A 16,009-nucleotide genomic window follows, 5' to 3' on the forward strand; every position below is an offset into this window, starting at 1 on the left:
TTTAACTAATACTGGTACATCAGTTTAGGGGGAAAAAAAAGTAGTACTGTGACATTTCAAAAATAAAGATTACCAGAATGCAGTTTGACTAATGGGGCTTCTTAGGCTTGATAGATGAGATTCCTTTGAGAACAACAACAACAAAAAACCCAATAAACCCTTGTGTTGATATGCCTGAGAACCTTTTAAAAGTTTGAGGAAATATTTTCAAATTCAGCAGAGGATTGCTAAACTTTTTACTCACAAAAAAATAAAAAAATACTGTTTCCTTCACATGTCGATGTAAAAGTAAACTTTAAGTATTTTTCCTATAACCCAGTAATCCTAAAAACTTGGCAGGCTTGTCACTGAACAACCAGTTTTGGCTGGAGGAAGTTTTAGATCCTGGAACAATTTTGCAAAGGATGGGAAATTTCAAATACGTGAAATTCCTTTTCAGCTAACCCGCACTGGAAAGAATGTTCTGTTTGTGCTTCAAACTTTTTTTTTTTTTTTGTAGGATACCATTCGTTCTGGAGACTTCTTCCTCACAGTAACTGTTTTACACGCATAAGACCACCACTGGATGGCAGCTAAGTTGTGAACATCTTAAGAGGAAGAACAAAACAAGTGTTCTGAACTGCAGTTTCTAGTATTTCCTCATTTAAGTGTGAGTCAACATTGTTTCTAAGAATGTCGAAAAGAAAAAAAAAGCAAAACAGGGTCTTTGCAGGGGGGGGTTGGAGGGGGACAGGGACTGTGTGTTAGATTTCTCTAACAAGGTATGTAGGGACCAAAAGTGGCTCAGAAGGAAATTGGAACTTCAACGTGTTTTTGTCTTTTAACGATAAAACTTATGCTTGTAAAACACATCAGAAGTACAGAGTTTGGTTCTGCAAGTCATTTCTGTGTTTTTTCCTTGTACGTGTAGGACGGGGGGATGGAGGCTGGGGGGTTCTCCCCAACATGACTGGGCGTGTAACACGTTTGCATCAACTTTCACAGTCAGACATGTGCTTGCGAACAAAGAGCAGTGAAGACGGGCTTGATGGAGTTTACAGATTTTGTGCTTAAACAGTACTTTACAAACGACCTGCTCAATTTAAATGTCCATCACCATAAGGGGGAAACAAGGAAATTGGATCTACTTGAACCACAATCTTTTTTTTTGGGGGGGGGGCGGGGAGAACTTTAACTTGAATGCAAGGATCATAAACCAAATTCAGTAAGCTTGTCTCCTACACATGGACTTGAAGCACCAACTTTCTCAAAGATGAAGGCTGGAGGAGACAAAAGCAAGGGCTTGATATGGAAAGATCTGAAAAGCATAGGGGCCTTTTACAGAGATTTTTGTCATGTTACAGTAACACTTTTTTTTTTTTTTGAGAAAACTGTGTACGTCAAATTATAAAAATTAAACACTGAAAGGATGTGCAAGTCTAAAAGGGCTCAACAGGGTTAGAATCCTGATTTGAACACAAAAAATTCACTCTCGTAAGCATCACTTTGCTCTAAAGGCGAGGAGGAAAGCAGGCAGGAAAGGGACTAAAAGAGGGAGATAATTGAATTACTCAATAAAAGAGGCTACTTACCATCCCAACCCATTGTAAGACATACACTTCTGACATAAGAGAACTCCTTAGAGGTCGAATAAAGCGTGTAATGCACCTGCCCCGGAGAGGGGCCCGGAAGCCCAACGTGGGCTTAGCGAACAGACCTTTGCTAATCTGTTTATTTCCTTGAACTGGAGTCGGGCTGCATAGGGCTGCGATTCCCAGGACGACATTTAATTAGAACAAAACAGAAAAAAAAAAAAAATTGTAAAGCTCACCAAACTGCTGCACCTGTGTCTCTGAATGTGGGTGGCATTTCTTTTAAAAGGCAAAGTATGGTCTGTGAAGGAGAAAGGGAAACGGGGGAGGTGGGAGTGGGGAGAAGGCGCCCTGGAGCCTGGGGGAGCCCTAGCTGAGACCCCCGTCTGGGGAGGTGGTCTGCGGCTGGGTCAGGCTGTGACGGGCAGCCATCTGTCTGTCCAGAACTCTCCCCCCCCTCCCCGCCCCCACTCCCTCCGGCTGAAACCCACCTCCACTTTCACACTCACTCTCCACCACCTCTTCCCCTGCCCCACCAGGAAGAGGGGGGCAATCATGCACCCCAAAACCTTCTGTTCGAACAGAGGAAACAGGGGCCCCACACTTATCCTGAAAGGCGCCGGGCCGTGCCCCATTATCACCAGACAGAAGGGCGTGGGGGGGAACCATTTCGCACTTAATAAAGGGTGGGAGGGCCCCTTTCACGCTCTGCCAAAGCACAAGGTAGCCTGCTTCTCTCCCCCGGAAGGGATGGCACCCCATTTTAGCCTGTAAAGAGGGGCGAACCCCAGGACAAGGTGGGGAGGGGACGGGGAAGCAGATTTCTCTTCCCTGTAAGGCAGTGAGACCCAACCTCACCCCCCCTAAAAAAATAAGATTGAAGACACTCTCCCACGTCACCTACCTACGAAAATCGAGGACCCCTTTCTCTAAGAAAAAACCTGGGAGTCTTCTCCCCCGCCCCAAAAAAAGACAAGGGGTCTCATCGAAAGTGGCGGGGATGCACCCCTCCCCTCCTGCCTTTTAGAGGGAGTAACTGGGAAACACCTCCCGCCAAAAAAAAAAAGCCCGATCCTAAGGACCCCCCCGTTAGAAGGATGGAGAAAAGACGAAACCCCTACTTTCTGCCTTCTAAAAAGCTCGGATACCTATCCTAGCAGAGCAGGGCGAACTCCCCCAGGAGAAAGGATACTGTCGGGGGGCTGGGAGACCCCCCCAAAAAGAACTCCAAACGCCTAAGAGCGGGGCTGTTGCTCGAGATCTCCCCAAAAAGGGTCCGGGGGCCCCTCCCCCATCCCCTTCCCCGAAGCCAGGCGACGGACAGGCTGGTCGGTGGCTGCCAGCTCCGGGCGCGGGGGCAGCCAGGACCCCCGTGGGTCTCCGCAGCCCCCCCCGGCGCCCCCTCCCCAGGGCGGGCGCGGGGGGCCCGGGGGGCGCCTCCTCACCTTCCCCTCAGCATGGCGCCCAAAAAAGACAGAGCGAGAGCGAGGGAGAGCGGGCGAGCGCCGCGAGGGGGGGTAAACGCATGAGGCCGGGAGAGAAAGCAAGCGAGAAAGAGCGAGCGAGCGAGCGAGAGACACCCACCGACCCCGCCCTTCCTCCTCCTTCTCCTCCTCCTCCTCCTCCTCCTCCGTGGCCCGGCCCAACATGGCGGCCGCCCCCCTTCCTCCTCCTCTTCCTCCCCCCGGGGACGCTGCCCCGGCCCGGCCGGGGGCCTGACCTGTCGTCAGGGAGCGGGAGGCGGTGGTGGAGGAGGTGCGGGGTGGCCGGGCGGGCATCGGGGGAACACGGAGGAGGCGAAGGCGTTGATGGCGGCGGCGGCGATGGCGGCGGCGGCGACTCTGATGGCGGCGGCGGGGGGGTCCCGGGCGCGGCCTCCATAGTTCCTTTGGGGGGGAGGGGATGTTAATGCACGAAAAAGGACTGCTTGGGCGTGGCGGGAGGGGCACACTTCAGCTCTGAGGGTTCCTGATGGGAACTGGGCATATATTTTTTTGGGGGGTTTCGGAATCACCTCTCCTCCGACCTCCGCGTAGGCCGCGCGGCCTAGGCCCCGGCGGGCCGCTCGCCACCTGCTCTCTTCGCAGCCCGCCCCTGCGGTCACTCGCTCACGGGCGCGGGGCCCTCATCGGGGCGAGAGCCCCCCTCCCCACTCCCTTCCCCACACGCCCGCGGGCCCCGGGGGACTCAGACACTAGTGGGTGGTTGGGTGTAATTCGCGCGGGCCGCGCGCAATGGAGCAAGCGAGGGGGAAGGGGAAGAGAGCGAGCGAGGGGAAGGGGATTTAAAAAAAAAAAAAAAGGTTTTAGGAAGAGAGGGAACGGGCCGTGGAGACGGGCCGACTGTCTATCTGCCCGCCTTAGGTGTCCCGGCTGCCCGGCCCCCGCCGCGGTCAGGAATTCACACAAAATGGCGGCACGGCCGGGACGAGCCCAGAGGCTGAGACAGGAGGAAGGGCAAAGAGGGAGGGGGAACAGATGGGCGGAGGAGGAGTCACGTGGAGGAGAGGGGCAGAGTTGGCCCGCCCCGGCGGCTGGCGGAAAGAGCCGAAGGGGAAGGGTGAGGCCGAGGAGAGGCGGAAAAAGCCGAAGGCAGTTGAGGCGGTAGGGCTGGGATAAGCCGGAAAGAGCCGAAGGGGGGGGAGGTTTGAGCCACCCAAGCACGTGAAACGTAAGGGAGATTGATAGACCCAAGCTAATGATGGGTGGAAGGACTAAAGAATGGGGAGCCGGGAATAGCCGAAACGGGCCAAAACAGCAGGGGCCCGAAGAGCTGAGATAATCCGGAAAGAGCCGAAGACAATGAAGCGCTGGGCCGTAGGAGGCGGAAGTAGCCGAAAGAGACCGAGCTAGGGTAATAGGACGAAGAGAATGAGCCGAACGGGTGGGGCAGGAAAGGCGATAAATTTACTGAGAATAAATGACTTTGAGGAACTCGCCCGAGAGCAAGCGGGAAGAACCGAAAATTGCTAGCTTGAAGGAAGGCGGGAAGAGCTAAAAGTTTTAGGTGGGAGAATGGGAGGGGAAAAAAAATTAACCGAGAGCTGGAGACCGGTCCCAGGAGTCGGAGGTTTCCGAAGAGGGGCTGGAGCTGAGGCGGCCCGGAGATGGCGTCACTAGATAACTCGGCCGATGACGTCATCCTTGGGGGCGAGAGAGGCGGGGCTTGGTGGAGCCTTCAAGGTGGAAACCTTGACCTGGGTCCATAAACCATGCACTAACAAGATATTCCGATCCTCACACGGTCGCTGATATTCCAGTTTTGGAGATAGAGACTGAAGTTAAAGACTGAATTGGCTCAAGGTCATAGATCAGAGCTAATTTTTAAATCGAAGCTGGCGTTCCTGCAAAATTGTTTCATTCTATTTGCTTCCAGGGATATTCGTTCAACGCACGGTTTCTGTCTTAATGGAGCTTATTAAGTATCCAATATTGTCCCAGGGGATAGAAATTAGGAGCTATAGAATAAAAGAAGTGGGAACCTCGCGCCGCCGAAGGCGCACACTTGTAATCCGAGCTATTTGGGAGGCTCACATCGGAAGGATTCCCTGTTGGAGGCCAGCCTGGTAAACACTTCCCGAGCCTCCGTATCTAAAATAACCAGCGCAAAATGAACTGGAGGGTTTTCTGGAACAGTAGTGCTCCTGTTTTGTAAGTGCCAAGCCCTGAGTTGAAACCCCAGCATCGTCCTTACCCCCCAAAAAAATAAAAGAAAAAAGGGGACTGGAATCAGGGAAGACTGTTGTTTAGGCTGGGACATGGAAGAACAGAAGGTTCCAGACCGAGCAAATGGCTTATTTCGGCCCTGATGAGGTAGGGACTTAGGTTTCAGCGAGATTAATTTTCAGCTATGGCATAAATGTAAAGCCTGGAGGCAGAGGGGGAAGAAAATGTCCCACACCCAAGAGAGACACAAGTTTGGGGACTAATTTACAATCTTCAGGAAAGAAATTATTCTTGATAATATTCCTAATAAAATGCTTAAACTTTGACGAAGTGACACCTGTTCTGGGAAACTGGTGTCCCACCCAATTGGCATCTGTTAGCCAAGACACCCCTGACCTTAAACCAGGGTCATTCGTAGTGCAGTCCCTTATCTAATGATGGGAAATATACCATTCCTTCTCCTATAAAATGTCCTCTTAATTGTCTTACAAAGGACCTTTTTTCCTCACATTCAAGATTGTAGCTTGATGCCAGTGGCTCACGCCTGTAATCCTAGCTACTCAGGAGGCAGAGATCAGGAGGATCTCGGTTTCAAGCCAGACCCAGGCAAATAGTTCGAGAGACCCTCGAAAATAAGGGCTGGTGGAATGGCTCAAGGTGAAGGCCCTGAGATTAAGCTCCAGTACTGAAAAAAAAAAAGTTGACAGATGCTTATAAGTAACTTAAAAAAACACCCCAAGAGCTAATAGCACAGGGTGGTAAATGTGTAAATGTGAAAAGTTCCATGGCTTCCTCTAGAGGGTCTAGATTTTTTGACCCCCTGTATTCTAATTATAGGATATTTACATATGTATATATATGTGTCTGTATTCTAGTTATGAAAGTATAACACACCTAAGAGGTCAAAACCTGTTTCTTACCCCTCCCCCATTTTTTAACTTTTTGAGACAGGGTCTTACTCTGTAAGCCAGCTGACCTCAAACTTTCTGCTACCTTTTTTTTTTTTTTAATTTGTGACCTCAAGCTTGAGATAATTCTGCCTCTACCTCCTGAGTGCTGGAATTACAGGCAAAGTGACACAACACTCGGGTTTTTTTAAGTCACTTTATTTTTTGCACTACTGTTTTTTAATTTTTCCAGTCCTGGGGTGTTGAACTCAGGGCCTCACACTTAATTGGCAGGTGCTCTTACTGCTTGAGCCACTCTGCCAGCCCAGTCCTGTTTTTGTATTGAGTACTTTTTGAGACAGGGTCTCCCAAATTATTTGCCCAGGCTGGCTTCAAAACTTGATCTTCCTGATCTCTGCCTCTTGAGTAGCTAGGATTACAAGTGTGAGCCACCAGCACCCAATTCCTTCTGGGCTTTGAACTCATAGCATTATCCTTGCTAGATAGGTGCTCTCCCACTTGAGCCATGCCTCTAACCCTTTTTTGCATTAGTTATTTTTTAGATAAAGTCTAACTTTTTTGCCCTGGGACAGCCTCAGGTTTCAATTCTCCTATCTTTGCCTCAATAGGTGAGATTATAGATAGATGTATGCCACCTACAATTATATTGATTGAGATGGGGTCTCACTTTTTGCCTGTCTTCCAAACTCCATTCTCCTGATCTCTACCTCTAGAGTAGCTGGGATTATGGGTGTGAACCACCTCGCCCAGCTTTATTATTAAGAATAGCATGCATACAGAAAAGCACGTAGTCAGAGGTAGACAACTTTACACACACAAAGTGACTATACCATAAAACCAACACCTAAATAAACAAGTGAGGACTGGGGCAGGACCCAGTGGCAGAGCCCATGCTTACCATGTGTAAGGTCCTTGATTCAATCCTCAGCACCAGAAAAATGCACTGTATGACTAAAACAGATGTTAAAAGTGGTACAAATAAACTGGAACTGTCCTCCACTGCCAGTGGGACTAAAACGACCATTTTGAAAAATGGGTTGGTAGGTATTGACTACAGATGAGCATCCACCTACACTGTGGTTCAACACTTCCTCCCAAAAGTACATCTCAACAGAAATCATTCCAAAAGGCATGAACAAGAATGTTCATGACAGGGCTGGGTGCCAGTGGCTCACATCTATAATCCTAGCTACTCAGGAGGCAGAGATCAGGAGTATTGCCATTTGAAGCCTGGACAAATAGTTCAAGAGACCCTATCTTGAAACAAAAAAACCTTCACAAGAAAGGGCTGGTGAGTGACTCAAATGGTTGTAGGCCCTGAGTTCAAGCCCCAGTACTGCAAAAATAAATAAATAAATAAACAATGTTGGGTTTGTGGAGTGGCTCAAGTGGTAGAGCACCTGACTAGCAAGCATGAGGCCCTGAGTTCAGACCCTAGTACCCCCCAATATATAAATAAATAAAATAACCAATGCTGTCAGGTGCCAGTGGCGCACACTGCAATCCTAGCTATTTGGGAGGCTCAGATCAGGAGGATTATGGTTTGAGACCTGGGCAAATAAGTCTCAAGGTCCCCATCTCCAAAGTAACCAGAGCAAAATGAGCTGAAAGAATGGCTTAAGTGATAAAGTGCCTTCCTAGTAAGCACAAGGCCCTGAGTTCAAATCCCAGTAAAGTCTAACTGCTACTCAGGAGGCAGAGATCAGGAGGATTGTGGTTCAAAGCAAACCCAGGCAAAGCAAGAACCTATCTTGAAAATACACAACACAGCTTATGGCTCATGCCTGTAATTCTAGCCATTTAGGAGGCAGAGATCAGGAGGATTGCGGTTGGAAGCCAGCCCCAGGCAAATAGTTCCCAAGACCCTATCTGGAAAATAGGGTTTTCCAGGCCCTATCTAGAAAAATGGCTGGTGGACTGGCCCTAGCAAGCATGAGACCATGAAGTCAAACTCCAGTGCCACCAAAAAAAAAAAAAAAAGAAATTTTCTTTCTAGTTCTTGGGATGTCTCTTGGATGTCTTCTTTGTTTTATAGATGAAAAAAATCTTTATTGAGAAGACATTTCACATTGTGTGAAAACACACAATTCTGGCACCAGCTTAGGTAGCAACTGAGAAAATGGCAGACCATTGGCCAAACAGAGGCATTCCACGGTGTGGTCCCCGCTGACAGCCTGCCGGCTCTTCCCCATCTCTTCCTTGCTAATCCAACCCTGGATTTATCAAGGAGGTGGGAAATGAAGTCCAGACTGGATGATGAATTACTGGTCTACCTGATTCTCAAGGAGATGATGTCGCCCCCTGGAGGACACTTTAGAAATTGAGGGAAATTGATGAGTGGTTTTTGATTGTCAACCTGTTCTCAAAAGAGAACCCTATTCCACTCTTGGGAACATTTTAGACATTTGCTTTTTTGGTTATTAGATACAACGGTGAGGGTTTGTTTCCGAGGATGTTAAGATGTCCTGAAGCGTAACATTTATACTAAATGATCGAAATAGTTCATGAGACCCTATCTCAAAAAATACACAACCAAAAAAGGACTGGCAGGGTGGTTCAAGCGGTAAATCACCTGTCTAGCAAACTTGAGGCCCTGAGTTCAAACACTAGTGCCTCAGATGAATAAATAACTGGAACAAGTATGGAACAAGTGGTAGAAAGCTTGCCTAAGTTTGCACAATAAGCTAGGTTCAATTCCCAGCACTGCAAATAGATAGATAGATAGAAAAATGCATTCGTATCCATACTAGGTTACTATTGCCTCAAAGTCCTGTTCTTCCTGCAACCTTAGAATGTGACCTTATTTAAAAAAAGGACTAGGGAAGTAGGTCAGTGGTAGAGCATGTGCCTAACATTTGTAGAACCCTGGGTTTGATCCTTGACCAAAAAAATTTAGAAGAATGGGGACAGGAGAGGGATATCTTTTTATCTTGGCAGCGCTGGGGTTTGAACCCAGGGCCTTACACTTGTAAGGGAGGTGCCCTACCACTTAAACCATGCCCCCAGTCCTTTTTGGTACTGGGTATTTTCCAGGTAGGATCTCTCAGACTATTTGCCCAGGCTAGCCTCAAACCTTGATCCTCCTGATCTCTGCCTCCTGAGTAGCTAGGATTATAGGCATGATCCACCAGGACCCAGCTCTGTCTGTTTTTTATTTATTTATTGTTTTGTGGGGCCAGGGACCAAATCCAGGGCCTTACATATTCTTGGCAAGTGCTCTATCAGTGAGCTCCATGCCACCCTCTCCAGGTAGCATCTTTCAGATACCCTAAATGTTCTGTGGTCCTGTGAAGAAGAATGAAGACTAGAAGGGCACGTACAACATTGTCCCATGGTTCTCCTGGTTCTTTACCCTGAGAACCTTTTAGAATCATCTGGGGAGTGTTTTGTAAAAATCCGCAAGTTTCAGCTCCACCCCAGACCAATTAATGGGGGTCTCTGAGGGAGAAGTCTGGGCCCCCCTGGTGGTGCTAATGTGCAGGTGTGGCTGAGAATCCCTGCCTTGAGTGATGGTAGGCAGTCACCTGGTGGAGGTAATCCTCAAACCCAGGGGTCTAGCCACCCCTTTAAGTTACAAAGCCTTAATTAGAAGTGTTCTGGTTAGCTATTGCTGCTAAGACACTACCTGCTGCATGTGTCTAGATCCAAGAAAGTCCAAAACAGGGTTCTCAAAGACATATTTGTACACCCATGTTCATTATAGCTTTATTCATGATAATTAAGCAGCAGGAGTATAGGGTCAGGTGTCATGGTACATGTCTTTAATCCCACCTACTCTGGAGGCAGAGATCTTAAAGATGGAAGTTGTGTTTGTTTGTTTATGTGGTGGTACAGCAGTTTTGAATTCAGGGCTTCATGCTTTCTAGGCAGGCACTCCACCAGCACTTTTTTTGTGATGGTTTTTTCCAAGATAAGTCCGTTGAACTATTTGATCGAACCTCAGTCCTTCTGATCTCTGTCTCCTGAGTAGTTAAGATTATAGGCATGAGCTCTTTGTGCCCAGCCATGCTCGAAGTTCTTGTTAACAAGATCCCCATCTCAACAAACAAGCCAGGCATAGTGATATGCTCCTGGAATCTCAGCCACTTGGGAAGCACAAGCAGGAGAATGGAGGTCTGAGGCCAGCCCTGGGCAAGCAAATAAAAAAATCTCAAAAACCCCCTTGAAAATTAACTAAAGCCAAAAAGGGCTGGGGCATGGCTCAAGGAAAAAAAAACAAGAAACATGACCATTTTTCACTTGTTTTCCTTTTCTCTCTTTTTCTGTGAGACCGGGGTTTGAACTCAGGGCTTTGAGCTTGCAAAGCAGGTTTTGTACATCTTGAACCATGCCTCCAGTCAATTTTGCAGATGGGGTCTTCAGAACCATTTTCCTGAGCTGGCCTTGAATTTTAATCCTCTTGATCTCAACCTCACAAGTAACTAGGATTACAAGCTTGAGCCATCAGCACTAGGGAGCATGTTTTACTTTTTTTTTTTTTTTTTTTGCAGTACTGGGTTTGAACTCAGGGCCTTCACCTTGAGCATAGGGTCTCACGGAGCTATTTCCCCGGGCTGGCTTGAACCACAATCCTCCTGATCTCTGCCTCCTGAGCCGCTAGGATTACAGGTGTGAGCCACCAGCCCCCAGCTATGTTTGACTTTTTAAGTGCCAAAAATATTTAGGGGAATATAGCCTATTAGAGTCTCCCAGTGAGATTGGGGTTCTAATTCTATTGCACATTTGAGTACAGAATTTCTTTTCTTTTCTTAGAAACAGGGTCCTGCTTTGTAGCCCAGGCTGGCCTTGAACTTGTGATCTTCCTGACTCCATCTCCCTAGTGCTAGGATTATAGCCTTGTATACCACGCCCAGCTTGACTTCAGGATTTCTGTTTGGGATTTTGTCACATATGACCACAGACAGACATGATGTTGAATTTGAGGTACTCAGAGGTTGAGCTTGAAAGAAGGAAGATGGCGGTTGGGAGTTACAATAATACTGGTAACTATTGTCTATGTGGCACCCATGAAAAACCAGTCACCTTTTAAACATTGACTTATTAAACTTAGGATAGGAGCTATTACCTCTATTTCAAGAAATGGATGTAGAGCCAGAGTCAACTATCATATTCAAGGACAACTTGAAGATAAACACTTTAAAATGAGTTTGGTTACACTGGTTTTGTGTGTGTGTGTGTGTGTGTGTGTGGTACTGGGGCTTGAACTCAGGGCCTACACCGTGAGCCACTCCACCAGCCCTGGATATTTTCCAGATAGGATCTCTCAGACTATTTCCGCAGGCTAGCCTCAAACTTTGATCCTCCTGATCTCTGCCTCCTGGGTAGCTAGGATTGCAGGCATGAGCCACTGGTGCCAGTTGGTTACACTGTTTTCTAACCAAAACTCTCCAGAACCCCTGAGTAGGGCCCTTGTACATACAATCCTGTAAAAACTAGCACTCATGATTTATATATGCCCATTCACAGACAGAAACAAATCTGAGTGTGGTGATTCGAATCTATAATCCCAGAACTTGGGAGGCTGAAACAGGAGGACCGGGAGTTTGAGGCCAGCCTGGGCAAACTTAACAACACGTTGTCTCAAAAAAAAAAAAATAATAATTGCTGGGTAGGGTACCAGTGGCTCACATCTGTAATCTCAGCTACTCAGGAGGCAGCAATCAGGAGGATTGAGGTTTGAAGCCAGCCTGGGCAAATAGTTTGTGAAACTCTACCTTAGAAATACCTAAACAAACAAACAAACAAACAAAAAAAAACCCAACACAAAAAAGCCCTGGGAAGTGACAAGTGGTAGAGTGCCTGTCTAGCAAGCTTGAAGCCCTAAGTTCAAACCTTAGTGCCACCAAAAAAAAAAGAAAAAGAAAAAAACAGTCCAGGCCTATGATTCTAGCTACTCTCTGTGAGAAACACAGCCCCTGTCCAAACTCAAGAATGGACACAGAGACACGTGAAGTACAGTGAAAATAAGACTTTAATGGTGGTCCTGCAAGATCAGGTGTCTGGCTGGCAGGTATACCCAAAGCAGTTATGACAAGCATTTTATTCTCCAGTGTGCAAGCCCTTCCCCCAGATCCTCATTGGCTGAGTACTATGGGGTGTCCAATTTTTCCCAGATGTCACCCAAGTTTTATTATCTTATGTTGGGTTGTTTTAAAATATGTTTGTCTTAGAATTGGTCAAATTTTAGAAGCGGGCTTTTAGTTGTCCTCACCTCCCTTTGTGTCTTTATAGTGGGAAGGCCTCCCTGTGATATATGCTTTTTGGCACATACATAGTTTTAACGCATTTTCTCATTTTCTCATGGCTTCTCCCCAAGTTGTTTGTGACTTTCCAGGTGAATGCAAACATGCTCCCAGTAATTTTCCATTCAGGTTTAAATGCTCGGTCTTGAAAACAGACCACCACTGACTTGATCCCCAACACTGCAGAGGTAGAGACCAAGAGGAAGGAGCCCCTGGGGTGGGGGGTGGGGGGGACTTCTCGAGACTCCCATCTCAACCAAGAGCTGGGCATGGTGACAAGTACCTGTAATCACAGCTACTTAAAGAAGCTTAAGTATGAGGGTTGTAGTTTTGCTGGCCCTGGACATAAAACAAGACCCTATCTCTGAAATAACCAGAGTAAAAAGGGCTGGGGACATGGCTCAAGCAATAAAGCATTCACTTAGCAAGAGTGAGGCCCTAATTTCACCTTCCAGTACCTCCCCCTAACCCCCCAAACAGAAGGAAAGAAAACAAACAGTCTGTTCTGTGCTGAGGAAACCCAGGGCCTTGTACTTACCAGGCAGCCACAGACCCACCCTGTCCAGCCCTAGTGCTTCTTCTTGTCATGTTTTTTGAGCTTCTTCACAACATAGAGATGGCCTCAGGGCAGTGGGATTGCATGTCTAAACTCAGGGCTCCAGCTTAAATGGTGCATCCATTTATATTTAATTTCACAAGGGAAACCAGAAATTTCCTCTCCAAGGGCTGCTTTGCCTTTCTCCTTGGCTTAAGAGTAAGCGCAAGGCCCGGTGCTGGTGGCTCACACCTGTAATCCTAGCTACTCAGGAGGCAGAGATCAGGAGGATTGAGGTTTGAAGCGAGTTCTGGGCAAATAGTTCAGGAGACCCTATCTTGAAAAAAAATCACAAAAAAGTGCTGGTGGAGTGGCTCAAGGTGTAGGCCCTGAGTTCAAATCCCAGTACTAGAAATAAAAGAGTAAGCACAAAAAAAGGAATATAATAGTACTATTATTATTATTATAAACAAAATAACAATAAACTTCAAAAGAGAGAAACCAAAGAATATGACAGACATGTTGAAAATGCACATTGCTCCCAGGATCAAGACCTAATTCGCAGTGCTGGGCATGGTGCTACCCAGATGTAATCACAGTGATGTGGGAGGTGAAAACAGAATAGAAAGTTGGAGGCCAGCCTGGGCAAAGTTAGGGAGCCCTTCTTTCAAACACAAAATATAAATAAAAGGGTTATAGACTTTGCCGTTCCCAAATAGTGATCAATGAAACACGTGGGAGTCGCTCAGCAAGGCAAAAAGAAAGGTTTCACTTCTGCAGAAGGCTGCAGCCACGGACCGTGGTCTGATAGGCAGGACACACTGAGGGGGAGTCAGCTGTTTTTCTCTCTTTGCCCCTCACCATGATGGACGGGTTTGGATTCACAGTCTTCCCAACTGGTTACTTAGAAAAGGGGGCACATGAAGTTAGGGAACCTTGAAGCAGGGAGAACAAGAAAATTCTTTTGGGCTATATTCATCTTTAAGCAAGCAGTTTGAGATTAGGGCATCTGGGGATAAACAGCTCTTTGACTGCAAGAACCATGCAAGGTCAAGCAATGTTTTACAAAGCATGTAGGCAGCAATTTGGGGAGGTTAGCTGGTGTCCACACGATGATAGTTTTACATTAACTCCTTTGACACAAAAGACCTGACTTTAGTTGATTCTCGCAGTATAAAGGAGAAAAAAGTGGGTGGGGGAGGAAGAGGAGAAGAGGAGCAGAGAGGAGGAGGAGGAGGGAGGAGGACAGAAGAGGAAGACAGGAGGAGGAGAAGGAGGAGGAAGAAAGAGGTGGAGGAAAAAAGAGGAGGAGGAAGAGAGAAGAGAAGGAGAGGGCAGGAGGAGGGGGAGAACTAATTCTTAGAAGTTTCTCTTGGCTCCTGTGTGTCCTGTCTCTTGCAGGTAGCTGCCCAGTGACACTCTGAAGCCTGTTTTGTAGATTAACCAGGCATTAACTCGAGCCCTCCTTTCCCTGAGCACTGCCTGGTCCCAAGTTATGGGAAATGGTCACTCATGAAAGGGTGCTTGCCAAAAATGTTGACCACAACAAAACCAGCCACAATTCACTTTCATCAACACAGAAACTTTGATCATTCATGTCTTCCTTACATCTGCCAGGCTGGAACTCTCATGGACTTACATGAACAGATAAAATGTCCACAGCCAGGCCTGGCAGAGTGACTCAAGTGGTAGAATGCCTGCTTAGCAACATGAAGCCCTGAGTCCAAACCCCAGTACCACCAAAAAAAAAAAAAAAAAAAGAAAGAAAATTGGTTTGTCAGGCACCGGTGGCTCGAGCCTGTAATCCTAGCTACTCAAGAGGCAGAGAACAGGAGGATCTCGGTTTGAAGCCAGCCTGGGCAAATAGTTTGTGAGACCCTATCTTGAAAAGCCCTTCACAAAAAAGGGCTGGTGGAGTGACTCAATGTGTAGGCCCTGAGTTCAAACCCCAATACTTACCGCAAAAAAAAAAAAAAAGTCCACAGCCCACGTTCAAGATCCTACTTTTTTTTTTTTCCTATGCTGGGGTTTGAACTCAGTCTTAGCCTTGCCACTTAAGCCTCGCCCACCCAGCCTCTTGGTATGATTTTAAGTATGGGGAGGAACCATGTGCATGTCTGTAATCCCAGCTACTCAGGAGGGGGAGGTAGGAGGATTTACAGTTTCAGGCCAGCCCAGGCAGTTAGAAGACCCTGTCGCAAAAACAGTGTACAAAACAAAGGTCTGGTAGTGGAGGGAGAGGGTTGTTGTGGCTCAAGTGGTAGAATCCCTGGGTTCCATCCCCAGCACTGCAAAATAAATGCACAAATAAAAAATTTTTTAAAAAGTGTACTGGAGGGGTTGGGGACGTGGCTCAGTGATAGAGAGCTTGCCTAACATGCAAAGCCCTGAGTTGGATCCCCAGAACTACAGAAATAAGTTCTCACAATATATGGTAGAGGAATTCACCCCCACCATCATTCTCCTTTATTCCCCCTCCCCCCATTCCCGGAACAGTTTCAACAACTCAGTGTTCCATTTTATAAAGGTACCTGAGCAACTAGATTTTGGTATTTGCAGAGCGTTCTGGAACCAATCCCTCATCCCAAAGGGCTGTGCATTTTTCTTTAGGTTTTCTTTAGTAGATGGTAAACTCCTTGCATGGAGGCCTTCCTTTAGTTTTATTTATTTTTTGCGGTACTGGGGTTTGAACTCAGGGTCTACACCTTGAGCGACTCCGCCAGCCTTTTGGGTTTTTATCCGAGATTGGGTTGTTTTTTTTTTTTTTTTTTTTTTTGCTGGCTTGTAACCAGTATCCTCCTGATTGCGGCCTCTTGAGTAGCTAGGATTACAAGCGTAAACCACCGGTGCCCGGCCCGTTTATTTTATTCACAGCTTTAATTTCACCACACCTCCAACGCTGGGCTCTCAGTAGGAACCTTCTATATGTGCAGAACTGATTAGCCACATAAAAACCACGTGGACATCCACATACGCGCGCCACTTTTTTTATTCTGCCAGGATGGACGGAGGCCTTCCTCACGTGACAGGTAGTGGGCGTGACGCTCGGAGGGGGGGTGGGTCTCTGGAGTCCACGTGGTCCCGGGCT

General features: G+C 47.2%; 1 protein-coding gene across 7 annotated transcripts in view; it reads right to left on the reverse strand.

Annotated features, from left to right (window-relative positions):
- Positions 1 to 4,673, reverse strand: part of LOC109691120 (zinc finger CCCH domain-containing protein 4) — a 39,542-nt gene extending 34,869 nt beyond the window's left edge. For 2 of the 7 annotated variants that reach the window (XM_074057806.1, XM_074057800.1), the window contains exons 1-2: positions 4,609 to 4,673; positions 3,292 to 3,457 (exon numbers count right to left, since the gene is read on the reverse strand). In XM_074057806.1, coding sequence (XP_073913907.1) covers positions 3,292 to 3,452 — 161 coding nt within the window. In that variant the 5' untranslated portion in view covers positions 3,453 to 3,457; positions 4,609 to 4,673. Of the gene's footprint in view, positions 1 to 1,571; positions 1,745 to 1,810; positions 1,873 to 3,016; positions 3,147 to 3,291; positions 3,458 to 3,585; positions 4,019 to 4,608 lie in introns of those variants that run through there. The other 5 variants (XM_074057801.1, XM_074057803.1, XM_074057802.1 and 2 more) reach the window with 5 other exon arrangements.
- Positions 4,674 to 16,009: the final 11,336 nt, after the last annotated feature.

This window comes from Castor canadensis, chromosome 16 (assembly GCF_047511655.1).
Source record: "Castor canadensis chromosome 16, mCasCan1.hap1v2, whole genome shotgun sequence".
NCBI lineage: Eukaryota > Metazoa > Chordata > Mammalia > Rodentia > Castoridae > Castor > Castor canadensis.